General features: G+C 42.3%; 1 protein-coding gene across 3 annotated transcripts in view; it reads right to left on the minus strand.

The window, feature by feature from the left end:
* The window catches only part of pus7 (pseudouridine synthase 7), a 33,998-nt gene that overhangs the window by 8,276 nt on the left and 3,065 nt on the right, over nucleotides 1-22,657 (minus strand). For all 3 annotated transcript variants that reach the window (XM_079411616.1, XM_079411618.1, XM_079411617.1), the window contains exons 4-12: nucleotides 22,109-22,222; nucleotides 18,783-18,927; nucleotides 16,639-16,750; nucleotides 13,226-13,303; nucleotides 13,024-13,152; nucleotides 10,999-11,124; nucleotides 1,454-1,515; nucleotides 695-855; nucleotides 493-619 (exon numbers count right to left, since the gene is read on the minus strand). In XM_079411616.1, the coding sequence (XP_079267742.1) occupies nucleotides 493-619; nucleotides 695-855; nucleotides 1,454-1,515; nucleotides 10,999-11,124; nucleotides 13,024-13,152; nucleotides 13,226-13,303; nucleotides 16,639-16,750; nucleotides 18,783-18,927; nucleotides 22,109-22,222 (1,054 nt within the window). The remainder of the gene's footprint in view (nucleotides 1-492; nucleotides 620-694; nucleotides 856-1,453; nucleotides 1,516-10,998; nucleotides 11,125-13,023; nucleotides 13,153-13,225; nucleotides 13,304-16,638; nucleotides 16,751-18,782; nucleotides 18,928-22,108; nucleotides 22,223-22,657) is intronic.

Genomic DNA, 22,657 nt, shown 5'->3' on the forward strand with positions numbered 1-22,657 from the left:
TCACACACACGCACTCACTCACACACACGCGCACTCACTCACACACACGCGCACTCACTCACACACACGCTCACTCACTCACACACACGCTCACTCACTCACACACATGCTCACTCACGCTCTCTCGCACTCACACACGCTCACTCACACACACACACACGCGCACTCACTCACACACGCGCACTCACTCACACACGCGCACTCACTCACACACACGCACTCACTCACACACACGCGCACTCACTCACACACACGCGCACTCACTCACACACACGCGCACTCACTCACACACACGCGCACTCACTCACACACACACACACGCTCACTCGCTCTCACACACACACGCTCACTCGCTCTCACACACACACACACACACACGCTCACTCGCTCTCACACACACACACGCTCACTCCCTCACACACACACACTAGCACTCACTCACTCACACACACACGCTCACTCCCTCACACACACACACGCGCACTCACTCACCTCCTCTGAGAACCAGATCTCCCTCCACGGCTCTGAGTCCGAAGGCCTCCATGCGTTTGCTGACCATACAGTTCCAGACGTAGCTCTGATAGCTGTGGATGTACATCAGCCTGTTGTTACGAGGGATCTGAAGCAGGATAAAGAAGGTCAGATCACTGCGTGTGCTGTGTGCTTTGAGCATGTTAACATTATTTTCTCTCACCAGTCCGAAGGCTGTGATGATGTTGTTTTTGCCGTACTTAGCCAGGCCTCGCAGTAACTGACCCTCCACGCAGCGTTTGACCGGAAGCTTCTTCAGTGCTGCCTCGGGGTCCTGAGAGCGCGCCCACTCCTCTCTGCACTTCACCAGATAGCCCTTCTCCGCTGGACACACAGACGCTCGGTTACACGCTCTAGCACTATTACGCTGGCATTAGTAAAGGTGTTTTCGCTTGAAACAGACTGAATTTTCAGTGGCTTTCCTAAAAACTGAGATGATATAGACAGTACTGTGTTGTTGTACAGTGAACCCATCATGTAAATAGCGTTGGTGACAGTAGGAGCACAGTGATCTCCCAATTGAACACTGATTCAATAGCCTAGATATGATGTCTTTTTCTCCACTATGGTCACTGGATGGAGGTTCGATTCCTGTCACCTTTGGCTCGATCACAGTGACCTAATAGACAATTACTATTCAGTAAAATTGATCTATTTAGCTGTGTTTGAAATGCTCTAGTGAAGTCACTGAATAACGCTATCATGCTATCATCTGCAGAGCTGCTTTATAGCTGAAATTCCTCATTGCAGTTTTGCAGCACTGATGTTGTTTTCCATTTACTGTAAAAGGCAAATCATAAAATCAAATCGACTTATTTGTATTTTGCATTCAAACTCATCAAGCTCATTGGTATGTGGCTCACCTGCAGTCAGTGAATAAATGTAGAAATGACAGAAGGAAAGGCTAATGAAAGAATCTGACCTCCAGGACGAGGCTTCAGGATGAGATCCACTACTTCCTTCCAGTTGTTCTGCAGAATCGCCCTGAGAATAAAAGCCAACAACAAACCATGAGTTTCGCCTCATATGAGCTGCAGACACGTGGGGGGGGGGGGGGGGGGGGGGTGTTCTCACCTGCTGACCCAATGTGTGTGTGTGTGTGTGTGTGTCTGTAGTGTTAGTGTGTGTGTGTCTGTAGTGTTAGTGTGTGTGTGTGTGTGTGTTTTTTTTAAACCGCACTTGAATCTGAGGGAAGTTCAGGAGAAGCAAATCACAGCTAATCACAGGATAACCGTCTTCAGAAGAAGATATTCATGTTGGAAAAGATAACATAAAACATCAAAAAACAACAACTAAGAGAAAAACCTTACAGAAGAAGAAAGGTAAAATAAGACTGCTATTTCATAGCTCTCTGTGAGCTTTTACTTAGGAACAACACGGACATTTTGGACACTGGACTTTTTTTTTTTTTTAATCAGTATAAGTTATTTTTTATAAATAAACAAAAAACTGGCAGCTAATTCAGTTGATTGTTTACACTCTAAATCAAGCATGGCCAGTGCAGCATCTTGGCCCCGACCCTTCATCTACCCGCAGAAGAGCTCTGAGAAATCCCAGCAACTCCTCAGACAGAAGCACCAGAAACACTGTTTGCTGACCGAGACCACAGTGTCCTGACTAACCTGCTCTTCTACTCTGAACACACAGCTTACTGTCAGCATTTTCCCGTCACCAAGAAAAGAGGCATCTGTAAAGGCAGACAAATCCTAGTATTTGAAGATACTGAAAACAACAACAACGAAACAAGATTTTTGACCTTAAAGTTGAATCAAAATGGCACGGTCATGATACAAGGATCAAAGTCTGCTCTCAAAGTCTTCATTGAAGAATTTGAAGAAATAAAAACACTTGCACTGTCTGATGATGAAGATGATGATCCCACACAAGTTAACAACAAGGATCCAAACACTGATACCTCCCCTGGAAAATCAGACCAAAAGATCGCAATGACTCCAACAACTATAACTTCAATGTCAAGAATGAAAGACCGTTTTTCAGTCCTGGAGATAGAGGTAGTAGAGCTAAAAGAATTAATTCTCTCCCACCTAAGCAACAACAACAACATGGAACAACTTACAAATGACATTGAATTTGAGACAAGAGATTAAATATCTGCAAAGAGACAGAGAAGAAATGTCAAAGGAGCTTCAACAAACTAAAGATGAAGTGAGTGAAATAAAATCAACTTTAGGAAAGCAGCTAACAGAAGTCAGAGCAGAAATGCAAGAGGAGCTCTCTGCCTTGAAGTCAATACTCCACACCAAGGATGAACTCATTAACAGTTTGAAAGAAAAACTCAATTCTGTTCCAGCACTTAAAGCGTCTTCTCCTGAACCATCAATGTGCTCAGAGATCCTCATGAAAACTCCTCAAGCTGAACAACAAGCAATGAAGAGAGAGTCTCACAGCCCGACTGATCCAACAAATCAGATTGATATCTCCACTGCAGAGGACCCGAGAGAAACACAGGCTCTTATCCTGATCGACTCGAATGGGAAATATGTCAATGACAAACTTCTATTCCCAAATATGATGGCCAAGAAAATCTGGTGCCCAAACACAAAAAAAGTGCTTTTCAGGTCCTCTCCAGAAGCTGTGCGCTTATTCCTAATGTTCATCTCGCCCATCACAAAGATATACGACCACATCACATGTATGAGTCATGACCATGTGCATCTCAACAAGCAAGGAGTGAAAGTCTTCGCCAGAGTGATGAAAAGCACAGCCCTTGGAAACGCACCGGGAAACAGCAGAAACCCCAACAAGAAGCCCTCATCCTCCAACAGAGCCCAGAGCAGCCACCGGACCACCATCACAACACAAGAGCTGCGCAGCGGCACTTCAACGACCACAAAACCCTGCCGCTGCGGAACTCAACCAGAGAAGACGTCTGCTGAACACCGTCTGCTCCAGAATCATGATATAACTCACACATATTTACATATACACGCACACACTTTACAGACAAACCTATTCATGAAGTCTTTTAAAATCAGTTGTTGGAATATACAGGGTCTGCACTCTTCTACTTTCAGTAACAAGTCTGCAGACGAGACTTACTCAGCAGTGTAACAGATATGGACATTTGTATCTTTCATCAAACATGGTGTCAGTCGCAGTAATGAGGCTTTACATTGTCCAATAGGATACAAAGAAATTAATGTTCAAAATAGATATATATTATGATATAGATCAATATTATGAAGCTAAAATGGATGAAATGGATGAATCAATAGACCAAAACTATTTCTGGAATCTCTTTAAAAATGTGAAAGCCCCAAATCAAACACATTACTCCAGTGCGGCACAATCTGAAGATCTTCCTTTAAAACTCTTTACCAAAAACCTGAACCAGACCTCAACCAGCCCCAAACACAAACAACGAGAAAACTAGAAGATTTAAAGAAAACAAAAATAAATTACCAAAACCCATTGGACACGATTATTATCTGGCAACATTATTCAGTCTGATCTTATCCTCTGGTGACTTCCCTGAGACCTGGTCTGAAGGACTGATCACTCCTAGATAAGGAGATAGATTGGATCCCAGTCATTAGCGTGGTATTTGTGTGGGCAGTAATCTAGCAAAGCTTTTCTGTAATATAATAACCACATAGTAACATTCCTTACAAGACGCAACATCCTAAATCAACCACAAACTGGCTTTTTACCAAAACAACGTCCATCCGACCACATCTGTTCTCTCCATACTCTAATGAACACAAATCTAAAGGGCAAACTAAGAAAAATATTTACATGTTTTGTTGATTTAAAAAAAGCTTTTGACTGTTTTTGAGATGATGGTTTACTGTACAAATTATTACAAATTGGCATTGGTGGAAAAACATTTGATGTGATACAAGCCATGTATAAAACCAGTGCATGTTTGGTCAGAATTGTGAATCTCAGAAGTTCTTCCAGCAGGGTCGTGGAGTGAGGCAGGGATGCAGACTGAGCCCAACGCTGTTTAACATCTACATCAACGAGCTGGCAGAAGCTCTGGACCGCTCCGGCAGCATCCCGGGCCTCGCTCTGCATGACTCTGAAGTGCCTGCTGTATGCGGACGACCTGGTTCTGCTGTCCCCCACAGCCGAGGGTCTCCAGCACAGCCTGGCCCTGCTGGAGCAGTACTGTGAGGAATGGGCTCTGAGGGCATTTTATGCCATCAAATCATGATTTGGCCAATTGAAATGACCAATTAAAACATGGACTAAATTACATCACGCAATCATTAAACAAATTCTACTGTACGGGAGTGAAATTTGGGGACCAATAAAATAAAACTTCAATAGAAAAACTACAACTAGAAATTATCAAAAACATTTTAGGGGTCCATAGAGGTACATCAAATGATGCCTGCAGAGCTGAATTAGGCTTATTCCCACTGAAGATAGAGATCCAGAAGAGATGTGTTCAGTTCTGGCATCACCTCCATCGATCTGATCCTGATTCAATCCAATGAAACCTCAGCAGAATCTCATCCTCTAAACACTCGCTCTTCAGCTAGTCCATAAACCCAGCTCCTCGCTGAATACAGCTTCAACACCAAAACCATTATTAAACAAATTTACAAAAATCCAAAAGACACTCATGATGAATCTCTAAAAATACACTTTGACCTTCAAAATAAACTCCAATGCTACTCAACCCTAAACAGAACCACTAAATTTGCCAGTTATTTATTGATTAAACCATTTAAAGAAAGACAAATCCTCTCCAAATACAGATGAAGTAACCATGATTTAGAAATAGAGAGAGTTAGACAGACAAACATGGCCAGAGCGAGAGCAGAGCATCTGTAGACACTGATCTAACCTTCATTCTGTTCATTATTAATTCGATTGGGTCAGGATTGGTGTCTCTTATCAATAAGTGTCTCCAAACAGGCTCTGTTCCTGCCAGTCTTAAAGTGGCTACGGTCACTCCTCTGCTCAAAAAGCCTTCACTGGATTCCTCTGTCCTAAAAGGTTTTGGCCAATTTCTGTCTTACCTTTCATTTCAAAGGTTTTGGAGAAAATTGTGCTGAATCAACTTCAACGTTTTCTGTCAAGTAATTGTATTTATGAGGTTTTTCAATCGGGTTTTAAGTCTGCTCACAGCACTGAGTCCGCCCTGTTGAGAGTGTTAAATGATATTTACCTCTCCACTGATTCAGGAGACTCTGTGGTTCTTATTCTTCTAGATTTATCGTCCGCTTTTGATACCGTAGACCACTCCTCACTATTATCTAGATTGGAGTCTTGGGTAGGTCTAAAAGCTAATGTCCTGAAATGGTTTCAGTCATACCTGTCTGACAGAACGTTTTTAGTGAAGCTGGGTAATTTGACCTCTTCCCCTGCACCTCTGACCCGTGGCCTTCCTCAAGGCTCTATTTTAGCTCCCTCTCTATTTTCTCTCTACATGCTTCCTCTGGGTTCTATTCTACGTAAACATGGCGTGTCTTTTCATTTCTACACAGATGATACTCAGATCTATTTACCAATCAAAAGAAACAATTCCACTGTGATTACTTCTCTCCTGCAATGTCTAGAGGAGGTTAAGTCAAGGCTAGCCCAAAATGTCCTCTTCCTAAATGAAGACAAGACCGAGGTAATTGTTTTCGGTCCCAAGGAGAACTCTCAGTGTATAAGCCCTGAGTTAGTCAATTCCATAACACTGTTTAACAATTCAACATATGATCATAACTGGAAAGGAATACATTTAGCAATTAAACATATTAATGATATTTTTGAAAATATAGCAAAAAAGGCTAATTTAAATAAAACTACCACATATAAACACAAAAACAGAGCTAAACAAAAACCTTCTGAAAAGTGGTTTGACCGTGATTGTAAAACAATAAGACAAGCGCTACGATTAATCTCAAATCAAAAACACAAAGATCCAGTCAACTCAGAATTACGCTTAAAGCACTCAGAACTTCTGAAACAATACAAAAACACACTGAGACAGAAGAAATTAGATTATTATAACAACACACTTCAGAAGATCAGGGTCAGTTCTGGAGCACTTGGACCAGTCTAAACAATACAAAGCCACAAGAACTAGCCATACAAGATGGTCAAATTTGGAAAGATTATTTTGAGAAGCTCTATACACATCAAACTGACTCTCTGAATAATCCCAACCAGTTAAAAGCCCTTGAAAAACTGAACGCTCTTGAATCATGGATCAAAAACAACCAAAATCCTCTCGATTATCCAATAACCCAACAAGAACTTAGTGGAAAACTGAAATCCCTCAAATGTAAGAAATCCTGTGGCCCTGACAACAGAAACAATGAGATGCTTAAACACATCTCTCCTGAACTTCAGACTGCATTACTCAAACTCTTCAATCTGACTCTGAGTTCAGGCGTTTCTCCTGAGGTCTGGAACACAGGACTCATCTCTCCTATCTTTAAAAGTGGAGACAAAACAGATCCTAATAACTACAGAGGGATATGTGTAACCAGTAATCTGGCAAAAGTATTTTGCTCTATAATCAGCTCTCGGATTTCATCTTTCTTAAAGCAGCACAATGTCATCAGCAAATCTCTAATTGGCTTCCTCCCTAAACATCGAACCACTGACCATATTCACACACTACACACATTAATAAATCAACATGTACACCTAAAGAAAGAGGGAAACATATCTGCATGCTTCATAGATTTTAAGAAGGCTTTTGACTCCATTTGGCATAATGGATTGTTTTATAAAATCATTCAAAGTGGCATAGGGGGTAAAATTTATGACTTAATTAAAAACATGTATAACCAAAATAAATGTGCAGTAAAAACTGGTCAGCAAAGGACAGACTATTTTTCTCAACAGCGAGGAGTGAGACAGGGCTTCTGCCTCAGCCCCACTTTATTCAACATATACATCAATGAACTGGCCGATCTACTGGACCAATCAGAGTCCAGGACTACAATTATTCCTCACAGAAGTCAAATATTTACTGTATGCAGACGACTTGCTAATTCTATCTAAAACACCAGAAGGTCTCCAGAACAACCTTCACATTTTAACTAAATACTGCCTTGATTGGAACTTAGAAGTCAACATCCAAAAAACTAAGATAATGATATTTCAGAACAAACCCAGAAATCTAGAACATAAACATATATTTACTTTAAACAACACCACACTTCAGCATGCTTCACAATATAATTATCTTGGTCTGGTTTTAACTCCCACTGGAAATTTCAATTTGGCAATAAAAGCATTACTTGTAAAAGCCCGCAGGGCACTGCATGCCATACGAACAAAACTATTCAAAATAGACATCCCCATCAGAATCTGGACAAAGATTTTGGATAGTGTCATACTGCCTATTGCCCTGTATGGAAGCGAGATCTGGGGCCCAACGAGTAACTACAGCCATAAAGATTGGCACAAACACCCTTTAGAAGCTCTGCATGTAGAGTTCTGCAGAAGCATCCTTCAGGTGCACAGAAACACACCTAATAACGCCGTCTCCCCATAAATCTAATCATTAAAAAAAGAGTTTTAAAGTTCTGGATCCACTTAAACTCTAGTTCTGAAGATTCTCTTCATTTTAAAGCACTACAAACACAAAGAATGAGTGCCCAAAAAAGTCATCTTTGTGTACTGGTGTCAGATCTGACTAACAAAGCACTCAATATCACCAACCCTGAAAAACCTGGAAGAATCAAAGAAATGATGAATGAAGAGAAGGAGACATACATACAGCACTGGAAAGAACAAACCAAAGACCAAAGTGGTCTCCAATGCTATCTGAAACTCAACAGAGAGTACAGTCTGGCTGATTATCTGATCTCAGTCAGGAATATAACTCAGACATTTACTGACGAAGTACAGACTGAGTGACCACCAGCTGGCCTGATACCCCTTTTCCACCAAAGCAGTTCCAGGTGCTAGTTCAGAGCCAGTGCTATTGCCGGTTCTTAGTTGGTTCGACTGGCGAGCGCTTTAAAAACTGGTTGCTTTTCCACAAGCTAGAGAGCCAATACAGAGCCAGGTCTTACATCACTGAATACGTTTCATGTTTCGGATCACTAGCGCGGCACAACAGGCATCTGTACAAAGCATCAGCGCCACGCAGATCGATCGATCGGCACACAACACACTAAAGCACTGCGAGAGCGCTCCTGAAGCATAAAGAGCCGTCTGCTTTCCAGTCGCTCCCGCAGCACCCCGATATGCCTCGCACCGACCGGTCCGCGCAGCGCTGATCTATCCCGGACAAGCCTAAACAAACTATCAGCAATGGCGGACGTTGCGTTGCTATTGATGTTCATGGCTTTGCGAACCTATCGGCATCCAAACACGGCGAATCAAACGTGTTAGCGTTTAGCTGCTATTTCAAATATGGCGGTCCAAGTTTCTGTTCGTCTTGTTGGTCACGGTAACCCCGCCCCCAGCTCCTGACGCAATCGGTTCTTTCTTCTAGCCCAGCAATGCTTTGGTGCTACTTACGAACCGCTTCTCCTGGTTCGGAGCTGGTGCTTTGGATGTCGAAAAACAAAGAACCGGTTTGAAACTAGGCTCTGGCTCCGAACCAGCACTGGAACTGGCTTGGTGGAAAAGGGGTAATAGAAAGAGGACCACATAGAAAGACGTGGTTACCTAAAGAAGAGCGAATCTGTAAGGAATGTAGATCTGGATCAGTTGAGACGGAGGAACACTTTCTCCTCCACTGTGACAAATACACGTCCTTAAGAGACGCACTGTACAGTCAAATACAGCAGATTATTCCTGAGTTCAAATTAAGAATATTACTCGCTGAAGGACCTGCTTCCTCTTTGGTAGCACAACATATTTATAAATGCCACAAACTAAGAAGTAAAGAGTGAACACATCTGCATTAGTAGTACCAATAATGTTTATATAATTATATACGGATGTATTTTACATGTGTTTTGTTTATTTATGGATATATATTATATATTTAGTTTTTATTCTGCTATGTACAATGCTTTGGCAATATGTATCTAAGTATATCATGCCAATAAAGCAAATGAATTGAGAGAGAGAGAGTGAGAGAGTGTGTGTGTGTGTGTGTGTCTGTAGGGTTAGTGTTTGTGTGTGTGTGTGTGTGTCTGTAGGGTTAGTGTTTGTGTGTGTGTCTGTAGGGTTAGTGTTTGTGTGTGTGTGTGTGTGTCTGTAGGGTTAGTGTTTGTGTGTGTGTCTGTAGGGTTAGTGTTTGTGTGTGTGTGTGTGTGTGTGTGTCTGTAGGGTTAGTGTTTGTGTGTGTGTGTGTGTGTCTGTAGGGTTAGTGTTTGTGTGTGTGTCTGTAGGGTTAGTGTTTGTGTGTGTGTGTGTGTGTCTGTAGGGTTAGTGTTTGTGTGTGTGTCTGTAGGGTTAGTGTTTGTGTGTGTGTCTGTAGGGTTAGTGTTTGTGTGTGTGTGTGTGTGTGTGTGTGTGTGTGTGTCTGTAGGGTTAGTGTTTGTGTGTGTGTGTGTGTGTGTGTCTGTAGGGTTAGTGTTTGTGTGTGTGTCTGTAGGGTTAGTGTTTGTGTGTGTGTCTGTAGGGTTAGTGTTTGTGTGTGTGTCTGTAGGGTTAGTGTTTGTGTGTGTGTGTGTGTGTGTGTGTCTGTAGGGTTAGTGTTTGTGTGTGTGTGTGTGTGTGTGTGTGTCTGTAGGGTTAGTGTTTGTGTGTGTGTCTGTAGGGTTAGTGTTTGTGTGTGTGTGTGTGTGTGTGTGTGTCTGTAGGGTTAGTGTTTGTGTGTGTGTGTCTGTAGGGTTAGTGTTTGTGTGTGTCTGTAGGGTTAGTGTTTGTGTGTGTGTCTGTAGGGTTAGTGTTTGTGTGTGTGTCTGTAGGGTTAGTGTTTGTGTGTGTGTCTGTAGGGTTAGTGTTTGTGTGTGTGTGTGTGTGTGTGTGTCTGTAGGGTTAGTGTTTGTGTGTGTGTCTGTAGGGTTAGTGTTTGTGTGTGTGTCTGTAGGGTTAGTGTTTGTGTGTGTGTGTGTGTGTGTGTCTGTAGGGTTAGTGTTTGTGTGTGTGTGTGTCTGTAGGGTTAGTGTTTGTGTGTGTGTGTGTCTGTAGGGTTAGTGTTTGTGTGTGTGTCTGTAGGGTTAGTGTTTGTGTGTGTGTCTGTAGGGTTAGTGTGTGTATGTCTGTAGTGTTATGGCGCTTTTCCACTGTATGGTACGGTTCAGTACAGCTCACTTTTGGGGGGTTTTCCACTTGGTACAGTACCTGGTACTTTTCTTAGTACCACCTCAGCCAGGGTTCCAAGCGAATCACAATGATTGGCTGGAGAGAATCGTCACTGCCTGCATCATTGCTATTGAGGCACGAGACACAACAGACCCGCTATATTTAAATCAGCACAGCCAGCGAAGGATCAAATGCAACTGTTCTGAATGAGCGCACCTTTCTTTTAACAACTGAATAATCCCGCCCACTCTAAAGCGGTACTAAACTACAGTGGAAACGCAAACCGAGCCGAATTGAGTGTACCACGCAGTGGAAAAGTGCCATTAGTGTGTGTGTTGTCACCTGCCGACTCTGTGTGTGGGAACAGCTGTTGTGCCGAAGCGCTGCATGCCGTAGTAGTTGATGAAGCCGGTTTCTCTGAGTGAAGACATGGCCTGCTCCACCTGCTCCAGAGAGCCGGAGATATTCCTGTGGAGGAGACACACTTCTCACTTAAACACACTGCATGGCCACAATCTGGGGGCTGTTCCAGAAAGCAGGTTATGTGACATACCGCGTATGTTTAAGGATAAGTGAGCAGATAACCTCAGCTTTCGGTTCCAAAATCAGAGGCAACTTTCAGGGTATACAAGTAACCATAGCAACTTGCTCTCTGAAGATAACCTGCTCCAGAGTAGGTTCTGCTCCAGGGTTAGTTCACTTCAGAGCATCAGCGCACACGTGATCTACTGACCAGCCTTCAATGGGCGTGACAGATAGGGCACAACATTATATATTATTACAATATATTTATGTAATATAGCCTAATATATATTATATTATATATACACATATATACATATATATATATATATATATATATATATATACACACACAAACTGAACAAAATTATAAACGCACCACTTTTGTTTTTGCCCCCATTTTTCATGAGCTGAACTCAAAGATCTAAGACTATTTCTATGTACACAAAAGGCCTATTTCTCTCAAATATTGTTCACAAATCTGTCTAAATCTGTGTTAGTGAGCACTTCTCCTTTGCCGAGATAATCCATCCACCTCACAGGTGTGGCATATCAAGATGCTGATTAGACAGCATGATTATTACACAGGTGTGCCTTAGGCTGGCCACAATAAAAGGACACTTTCACACATACGTAGATCAGCATTTTCTATCTGCTATGGCTATATATAATTAGCATCAAACAAACAATGTAACTCTTATTTCTCAAGGAATAAAGATTAAACAGTAAAAAAGAAAAATTACTCCACAACCATCAATTAGGTGGCGAAATGCACTAAGCATGTAAACGACCATTGAACAAAAGAAGAAGAAACAAACAGCATGGCGCGCTTTTTCTTAGCGTTCGTTTCCATAGTGCCTCTGTTGAGATTGTCTTGAGTCCAAACCAGGAACATACTCTGAGTTGAATGAACTTACTCCCGGATGCGTTTTTGGAACCACATACCTCGAGTAAGCAAAGTTTGGGGTTAATCAATCCAAAGTTCAGGGTTTAGCTGAAGGTAAATTAACCGTGCTTTCTGGAATACACCCCTGATCTACCTGCACCAATAACCTGCTTAACCAGTGACAAACCAGCATTGCTCATAGAACTTCAACATGAGGGTGAATAAATCATGGCTTTTATATTTATATATTTGGGTGCACAAACTCTTGAACACCAGCTCAGCAAATGGCTCGTTTCCATCGAGCGGTACGGTTCGTTTAACAGGCATTCGTGGTCTCATGAATCTATTTAATCCTGGTCATATCATTTTGACTGAGCACAAAGTTTAACTTTGTTTATTTTGAAGTTTACTATAGTTACAGCGCTGACTTGGTGGAATAGGTTTGACTGCATTGTTTGCTTTTGTCTTTATTTCTTTTCTTATATAAGCGTCTTATACTTTGTACTTATACTTTTATAATGGCTATTATTGTTCATTAAACATAAAAGAGGCAGAGTTGTGCTTATTGTATTGAGTTATTGTAGCGCTTTGTCGATTGCTACTTTACATTTACATTTATTCATTTAGCTGACGCTTTTATCCAAAGCGACTTACAATTGCTATATATGTCAGAGGTCGCACGCCTCTGGAGCAACTAGGGGTTAAGTGTCTTGCTCAGGGACACATTGGTGTCTCACAGTGGATTCGAACCCGGGTCTCTCACACCAAAGGCATGTGTCTTATCCACTGCGCCATCACCACCCCTTTACGGCATACACCATGCCTATCAAGTAAAGGGTACTGTTGGCAGTGGAAACACAAACTGGATCAGGGTGTTCGGTCCCAAACTGTACCGTGCCGTACTGTACTGACCCATACCGCTCGGTGGAAACGAGGCATAACTGGAGTCGATGTCTCACCTGAGAACCACTGTGAAGTGGTTTCCCTGCAGTTCTCCCAGTTTTAATGGATGCTTCTTATAGCTGAAGTTACCCAGCTTCAGGTTCATGAGGCACTTGTTGAGGTGAGACAATCTCTCAGCGCTGATCCTGTGGAGACATATTCAGATTCATGTAAATATGTGTGTTTGAGAATAGCAGACGTCTGACGGGCTTCACTCACTTCAGCACTGCGATCTCCTGCACCGTGATGGCCCTCTTGTCTTTGGTGCCCATGTAGGAGAACATGTTGGGTCTGACCCTGCAGAAACAGAGGAGGAGCTGTGAGTGGGGCGTTAGGGAGCGGCAACGGCGGCTCAGACGAGTTTTTGACAGACAAGGGTTTGACAGACAAACGTGTGTTTGACAGACGAGTATTTGACAGACAGACAAGGGTTTGACTGACAGACGAGCGTTTGACTGACAGACAGATCAGTGTTTGACAGACAAAGGTTTGATATACAGATGAGGGTTTGACAGATGAATGTTTGACAGATGAGTATTTGACAGACATACAAGTTGAAGGTTTGACAGACAGACGAGTGTTTGACAGACAAGGGTTTGACAGACAAAGGTTTGATAAACAGACGAGGGTTTGACAGATGAATGTTTGACAGAAAGACAGACGAGGGTTTGACAGACAAAGGTTTGATAAACAGACGAGGGTTTGACAGATGAATGTTTGACAGACGAGGGTTTGACAGACGAGGGTTTGACAGACAGAAGAGTGTTTGACAGATGACAATTTGACAGACATACAAGTTGAAGGTTTGACAGACAGATGAACGTTTGACAGACGAGCGTTTGACAGACAGACGAGGGTTTGACAGACAGACGAGGGTTTGACAGACAGACGAGGGTTTGACAGACAGACCAGTTGTTTGACAGACAGACGAGGGTTTGACAGACAGACCAGTGTTTGACAGACAGACGAGGGTTTGACAGACAGACGAGGGTTTGACAGACAGACCAGTGTTTGACAGACAGACGAGGGTTTGACAGACAGACGAGGGTTTGACAGACAGACCAGTGTTTGACAGACAGACGAGGGTTTGACAGACAGACGAGGGTTTGACAGACAGACCAGTGTTTGACAGACAGACGAGGGTTTGACAGACAGACCAGGGTTTGACAGACAGACGAGGGTTTGACAGACAGACGAGGGTTTGACAGACAGACCAGTGTTTGACAGACAGACGAGGGTTTGACAGACAGACGAGGGTTTGACAGACAGACGAGGGTTTGACAGACAGACCAGTGTTTGACAGACAGACGAGGGTTTGACAGACAGACGAGGGTTTGACAGACAGACGAGGGTTTGACAGACAGACGAGGGTTTGACAGACAGACGAGGGTTTGACAGACAGACCAGTGTTTGACAGACAGACGAGGGTTTGACAGACAGACGAGGGTTTGACAGACAGACGAGGGTTTGACAGACAGACGAGGGTTTGACAGACAGACGAGGGTTTGACAGACAGACGAGGGTTTGACAGACAGACGAGGGTTTGACAGACAGACGAGGGTTTGACAGACAGACGAGGGTTTGACAGACAGACCAGTGTTTGACAGACAGACGAGGGTTTGACAGACAGACCAGTGTTTGACAGACAGACGAGGGTTTGACAGACAGACCAGTGTTTGACAGACAAGGTTTTGACAGACAGACGAGGGTTTGACAGACAGACCAGTGTTTGACAGACAAGGTTTTGACAGACAGACGAGGGTTTGACAGACAGACCAGTGTTTGACAGACAGACGAGGGTTTGACAGACAGACGAGGGTTTGACAGACAGACGAGGGTTTGACAGACAGACCAGTGTTTGACAGACAGACGAGGGTTTGACAGACAGACCAGTGTTTGACAGACAAGGTTTTGACAGACAGACGAGGGTTTGACAGACAGACCAGTGTTTGACAGACAGACGAGGGTTTGACAGACAGACGAGGGTTTGACAGACAGACGAGGGTTTGACAGACAGACCAGTGTTTGACAGACAGACGAGGGTTTGACAGACAGACCAGTGTTTGACAGACAAGGTTTTGACAGACAGACGAGGGTTTGACAGACAGACCAGTGTTTGACAGACAAGGTTTTGACAGACAGACGAGGGTTTGACAGACAGACCAGTGTTTGACAGACAGACGAGGGTTTGACAGACAGACGAGGGTTTGACAGACAGACCAGTGTTTGACAGACAGACAAGGTTTTGACAGACAGACCAGTGTTTGACAGACAGACCAGTGTTTGACAGACAGACGAGGGTTTTGACAGACAGACGAGGGTTTGACAGACAGACCAGTGTTTGACAGACAGACGAGGGTTTGACAGACAGACAAGGTTTTGACAGACAGACCAGTGTTTGACAGACAGACCAGTGTTTGACAGACGAGGGTTTGACAGACAGACGAGGGTTTGACAGACAGACCAGTGTTTGACAGACAGACGAGGGTTTGACAGACAGACGAGGGTTTGACAGACGAGGGTTTGACAGACAGACCAGTGTTTGACAGACGAGGGTTTGACAGACAGACGAGGGTTTGACAGACAGACGAGGGTTTGACAGACAGACGAGGGTTTGACAGACAGACGAGGGTTTGACAGACAGACCAGTGTTTGACAGACAGACGAGGGTTTGACAGACAGACCAGTGTTTGACAGACAGACGAGGGTTTGACAGACAGACCAGTGTTTGACAGACAAGGTTTTGACAGACAGACGAGGGTTTTGACAGACAGACGAGGGTTTGACAGACAGACGAGGGTTTGACAGACAGACCAGTGTTTGACAGACAGACGAGGTTTTGACAGACAGACCAGTGTTTGACAGACGAGGGTTTGACAGACGAGGTTTTGACAGACAGACCAGTGTTTGACAGACGAGGGTTTGACAGACGAGGGTTTGACAGACAGACCAGTGTTTGACAGACGAGGGTTTGACAGACAGACCAGTGTTTGACAGACAGACGAGGGTTTGACAGACAGACGAGGGTTTGACAGACGAGGGTTTGACAGACAGACCAGTGTTTGACAGACAGACGAGGGTTTGACAGACAGACCAGTGTTTGACAGACAAGGTTTTGACAGACAGACGAGGGTTTGACAGACAGACGAGGGTTTGACAGACAGACGAGGTTTTGACAGACAGACCAGTGTTTGACAGACAGACCAGTGTTTGACAGACGAGGGTTTGACAGACGAGGGTTTGACAGACAGACCAGTGTTTGACAGACAGACCAGTGTTTGACAGACGAGGGTTTGACAGACGAGGGTTTGACAGACAGACCAGTGTTTGACAGACGAGGGTTTGACAGACGAGGGTTTGACAGACAGACCAGTGTTTGACAGACGAGGGTTTGACAGACGAGGGTTTGACAGACAGACCAGTGTTTGACAGACAGACGAGGGTTTGACAGACAGACCAGTGTTTGACAGACAGACGAGGGTTTGACAGACAGACCAGTGTTTGACAGACGAGGGTTTGACAGACAGACAGACGAGGGTTTGACAGACAGACAGACGAGGGTTTGACAGACAGACGAGGGTTTGACAGACAGACAGACGAGGGTTTGACAGACAGACGAGGGTTTGACAGACCTGAGGAACTTGGACAGGAGGTTGATGGCGTCCATGGTGTCCTTGTTCTCCTTATAGAGCACAAAATGACAGAAACTCCCGCGGTCCTTTGGCCATGAATGCTTTCGAGGGGCTACGGTGGGACATATGAGTGAAGAGACGAAAGACTCAATATGAAAATGGACAAATAAATGTAGCACAGACTCAATCAGCATTTAAATTATTATTATTATTTTATAATTGCTTTAATTGTTTTAATTGTTAACATAAACATACATGGTCAACACCACCAGTGCAATATCTATGCAAGGTAAGACTCTTCATCAAATCAATCTAGACATCAGCATTACACACGCTGCTGAACTGAGCATTTACACTCACAGCTGATTATATTCAGAACACCTCCACAATATTTCTATACAATAACTGTGAAAAGCTTACAGGTCACCAAAATAATTCAACAACTGTGTCCAGATTTTTTCCCTGGTGTTTTAACATCTTTAGTCACAGCCACTAGATGGAGGTCAAGAGACAAGCTTTCACAGCTGGATACATATTCACTACATTTGTACATTCCCTCAGTCACTAGGTCAGTAAATCACCCAACATAAACTCACTATTAAACTATTAAATGCTATTGAACATGGTTGCTCTGCACGTTTAATAAACTCCAGCTGGTTCAAAATGCAGCAGCTAGAGTTCTTACTAGAACCAGGAAGTACGACCATATTAGCCCGGTTCTGTCAACACTGCACTGGCTCCCCATCAAACATCGTATAGATTTTAAAATCTTGCTAATTACCTATAAAGCCCTGAATGGTTTGGCACCTCAGTATTTGAGTGAGCTCTTATCTCATTATAGTCCTTCACGTCTGCTGCGTTCTCAAAACTCTGGCTGTTTGATAATACCTAGAATATCAAAATCAACTGCGGGCAGGAGATCCTTTTCCTATTTAGTGCCCAAACTCTGGAACAATCTACCTAAAACTGTTCAGGAAGCAGACACACTCTGTCAGTTTAAATCTAGATTAAAGACCCATCTCTTTAACCTGGTTTACACATAACACACTAATACACATCTAATATTCAAATCCGTTAAAGCATTGTTAGGCTGCATTAATTAGATCAACTGGAACCGGGAACACTTCCCAAAACACCTGATGTACTTGTTACATCATAAGAAGAATGGCATCAACGCTAATATGAGTCTGTTTCTTTCTTATTCTGAGGTCACCGTAGCCACCAGATCCAGACTGTATCCAGATCAGATGGTGGATCAGCACCTAGAGATGACCTCTACAGCAGGACACCTAGATGAGCCCAGAGACTGACCCCCAGTGAAGACCCTGTCTCCAAGACAGCTATCGGGACAAGACCACAGGAACCAGATGAGTCCTTTGCACAATCTGACTCTGCTTTAGTCTAGATTTAAACTGCTGATTTAGTCTGGCCAGAGGAGAATGACACTATTTCCCCGTCTAAATACTGTAAAGCTGATATAAAGCCACCCAGCTCTATATCAAGCCGATGTAAAGCTGCTTTGACACCATTTGCCTTGTTAAAAGCGCTATACAAATAATATTGACTTGACTTGACTTCGGTCAATCACCTCAGCTTTTATCTGCCATTTTGGGGTCATGATTAGTCCTATAGATTCATAAAGGCACATTAAAATTGTAACAAAATATTCTAAATAAAAGATGTTGGTCAGCATTTGAATGAATCTCCAGCAGAAGGACAGATTCCCTGCTCTTACCTGCCGAGGGCCGGACCTCTGTCCAGAGAGCGAGAGGAGCGTTAGGAGAACAAGAGAGCGTTACTCAGGACAGAGAGGACACACACGCTCACATGCCTTCACATCGCTCCAGATCCGTTCAACTCATTCAGAAGAGCTCAGTTTGTGAAGCTGAACTAATGAAGCAACCAATTCAGTGGATTCCTGACGTACTGAACAGGAACAGAATGGATCTCATGGAGACAGCAGCTGAGGTTTTCTCATTCTTGACCAGAGACATGATCCTCTGCTCCTGACATGCACAGGTGTCACACATGCACACTGAAGCTCATGCAGACAAGGGCTCATTCTGAGGATCATGCAGAGCGCCATCTAGTGATCAAGCACCTTCACTACCCATCAGAGCCAAAGCTTTTCACCACAGCAGTACCTGCCAGCGCTTTCTTCCCAGCAGCGTGATACGCCACAATGAACTTCTTCCCTTCTCTCTCCTCGGTCTTAGTCTCCAGGCCGGGATACAGCATCTTCACCGCTCTGTGCAGAAGAGTGCGCTTCTCCTTCGAATCCTCCTGCACCTGAAAGATTCAGTCTGTTAGCAGCCTGTGACGATTTCCCACAATGCACTGGAGCTTAATTCTTAATAGAGATGTTCCGAAACCCTTTTTCCCTTCCCGATACCGATTCCGATACCTAGGCTCAGGGTATCAGCTGATACGGAGTACTGATCTGATAGCTGGGTGTGTATCTGGTTATACAGCTATATGTACTACAATTATTTCATGGTGTGCTTCACCACATATATACACATACATACACATATACATATATATATTCTGTCGAGAAACTAAAAAATATAATATAATGTTTGGAAAATGGCACAGCTTTTTAAATATCTAAAAGTACACTCTTAACATCAGTCAGTCAATCATTATAAATAATATGATAATCAAGTATTATTTAATGATATAACTTTAGGAATTAGAATTAAAACTTGGTATCCATGTATGAATGCATATTAGTAATTTTAACTGAATTTAGGAGTGGTGGTGGTGCTTTTTTGGCCATTTAGTGTTTCTGTAAAAAATGGGGGAAAAACTACCAATAATACTGATAATCATAATATGAATTAAGAACAATATAAAACGCACCAAGAATTAACGAGCTGCTGGATTCATGAATATTAATCACATTGTCTGAATTGGCTCGAACTGATTAGCTGAAATCAAAACAGGGACGATAATAGGTGAGTGGCAGCCAATGAGATTGTCGTTTGCACATTAGCTCCGCCTACTACCGGAAAACCGGTAAAAGTTCCAACTGGTAAAAAATAAAAAAAAAAACAGTTCTTAAAAGCTGAAGAATTCCAAAGGAACTCTGTTATTTTGACAAGAAAATACAACAAAGAATATCATTTACATGTAGCGTATCAAATCTGCATGATATGCAAGACTCTCTCTCTCTTCGTGTGACGGTGAGCCGTGCGCTTCACACTAGAGCTTACGGTACGTCACACACAGATGAGCTGAAGAATAGCACAGATGCTTGACGGAGAGAGAAACTCTGAACCGCTCAGTCTGTGTTCAGCGAGTGGAAATAAAGTCTAATAACACTGTAAACAGCACACACTGGGCTATAATAATAATATGTTAGCAGCATTTATGTACATGATTGTGTTTTTGAGAAAGCAACGTTTATGTGTGGTGAGTGAAAAACTACAATTTTGAAGTCACTGAAATACGGCCATAAAACACATACAGAACAATTGTTTATACAAACAAAGAACAAAGACTTCTGAGAACTGGATCTCGTAGCCTAGAGTTTTTGCTTCAAAATAATGTGAAAATCATCTCGTTTACTTGCTCACAGAAAACAATATATTGATTTACATTTCCTAAGTTCTTTGAGTAAAAAGGGTCTGTGCAAGAAGGCGTCAACCTTCACATTCACACCTGAGAAGACAAAGACCTGCATAACGAGCTTCATAACGAGCTTCATAACGAGCTTCATAACGAGCTTCATAACGAGCCATTTAGTCAAGTATGTGACTGAGAGGGAAGAGTTACAAGAAAGAATATGAGGACAAAATGAATGTATATATTTTTTGTTTGTAGTTTATTAAGTATATATTTAGCTATCACACAAAATAACTTGATTCACTTGTGAGTGCAGTTAAACAGTTTATTAGGATCAATCAAAGCTGTCTTTAGCATCATTACTCCAGTCACATGATCCTTCAGAAATCATTCTAATATTCTGATTTGCTGCTTAAAAAAAACATTTATTATTATTATTATTATGTCGAAAAGAGCTGAGAAGAATTTTTTTTTTAATGAGTAGGAAGTTCAGAAGAACAGCATGGTTTGTAACATGATACATGTCTTTATCATCAAATAAAAGTGTGTGCTAAATAAAAGTTTTCATTTCTATTTCATACGGATTGCTTTAACATAGAATATGTGTTTTGGATGTGCCTTACTTGATTTAAAAGTAGACATTTCAAGCTTTCTATACATATATTTCTCATGTATTTGAGGCGAGTATTAGCAGAGATTCATGTTGTTTTAATTACGTGTCTGTGAAGAGAGGTGACCTTAAATAAAAGTAGACCCTTTGCAGTTTCAAATGATACCTTACTCTTATCTGTACGATCAAAACTCGTGGAGTATTTTTAGTTCATTTCACATCATAAAGCAAATAAAGACAGCTCAGGAGGTTAATCAAACACGCCACTGAGCCGCTGGTGGGCATGAAAATGACACACATCTGGGTCTGTTCCTCACACTTCAGACGAGCTGGGATACAGTCGCGTGTTTTTCTGAGCTGCTGTCATCATCGTACGAGCGATCAAAGGTGTTTAAACTAGTCTAGGTGCAGCAGTAATCAGCTCTCTCGTTAACGCTCTCGTTACCAGCCTTCAGTGAATATATAAAAACTCTTATTTACTTCACGAACAAGTTCAGCTTTTCAAGATGCTAAAACCATTTAGCTACTGTCCTGATCAAACGATGCATCATGCATAATACATAAAGAATATGACACGCTGATTTAAGACTTTAATCCTCTTTTAAGACCAACTAAAGAATACACTGACTGAACCAATACATAAATATGATCTCTTAATGTAAAAGTCTCGTATTAACAACACTTCAAAGTTTGAAAATACAACTTCCAATCGATCTCCATTAAGTCTTGAATATCTCTGCTCATAAATACTAGAATATGGACATGACTTTTACTGTATTTTCTGATCACACTGCAACTGCTGCTCTTCCTCAGTGTTTCTGTCTTATTTTCCAGTGAAAATGTCTGAAGATCCTTAAATCGAGAAACATTTACTGCAGGAAAAAAAGTCTTGTTTGCTGTAAAACTGATCAAAATGAAGTGAGTATATAATTATGTCGTCAACGGGCTCAGAAAAATCAACTTGATTCAAAGAGAAACAAGTTTTCATTCACCACTGTCTGATATTTGCTCGTTTAAATCATAAACTCACTTCATTTTGTTCAGAAAACAAGACTTCATCTTTTCATTTTGCATTTCCAGTAAATGTATCTTGATTTAAGGATGTTTAGACATTTGTACTGGATAACAAGACAATACTGAGGAAGAGATTCATTTATTTCAGTTCATGCAACATTTAATTAAATTTAAGAATTTACTTTCTGCTCTAATTAAAGATCTTTTAAGGCCTTAATTTGTGGAAGGGCGAATTAAGATTTAAGATTAAGAAGCATCCGGGACGCAGAAGACTCTCACCTCGATGTCCACGCTGGCCTCTTTGTTCCTGAAGAGCTGCAGCTCCTCCAGCCGCTGCTTCTGCTCTTCTGTCAGAGTCTGAGAGTCGACCGAGCTGCACTCTGGAGACTCTTCCTGCGAGACAAGATCACGTCCGAGGTGAGTTAGACCCTAGGGTTCAGCCGGAGCTAGGGATGCGCGGTATACCGATACTGGAAAAATACCGGTATATATTATATTTCAAACGGTACGATATCATAATTTTGCTCAATTCGGTATTTCATACGCTGCAGTGCTTCCCAAATTGCTGCGCAACCGGTAAAATGTGACAACAGAACAACGCGACGGATCAAACAGATTCAACTATCAACGCACCCGAAATTAATAACTCATCCTGAGTGCATCATTCATAAATTCAGATTTAATTTGAACTTTTATTTCCATCTGATCAACGCACACACAGATGTGATACAGTAAGATCAAACGTGCATGTGAGACACGCTAGAACCAGTGAAGATTGGGTTACGTAATATATGCACTTGCATTTCATACAATCGAATATTAATTGGA

The sequence above is a fragment of the Barbus barbus genome (assembly GCF_936440315.1).
Source record: "Barbus barbus genome assembly, chromosome: 48".
In the NCBI taxonomy this organism is placed as follows: Eukaryota; Metazoa; Chordata; class Actinopteri; order Cypriniformes; family Cyprinidae; genus Barbus; species Barbus barbus.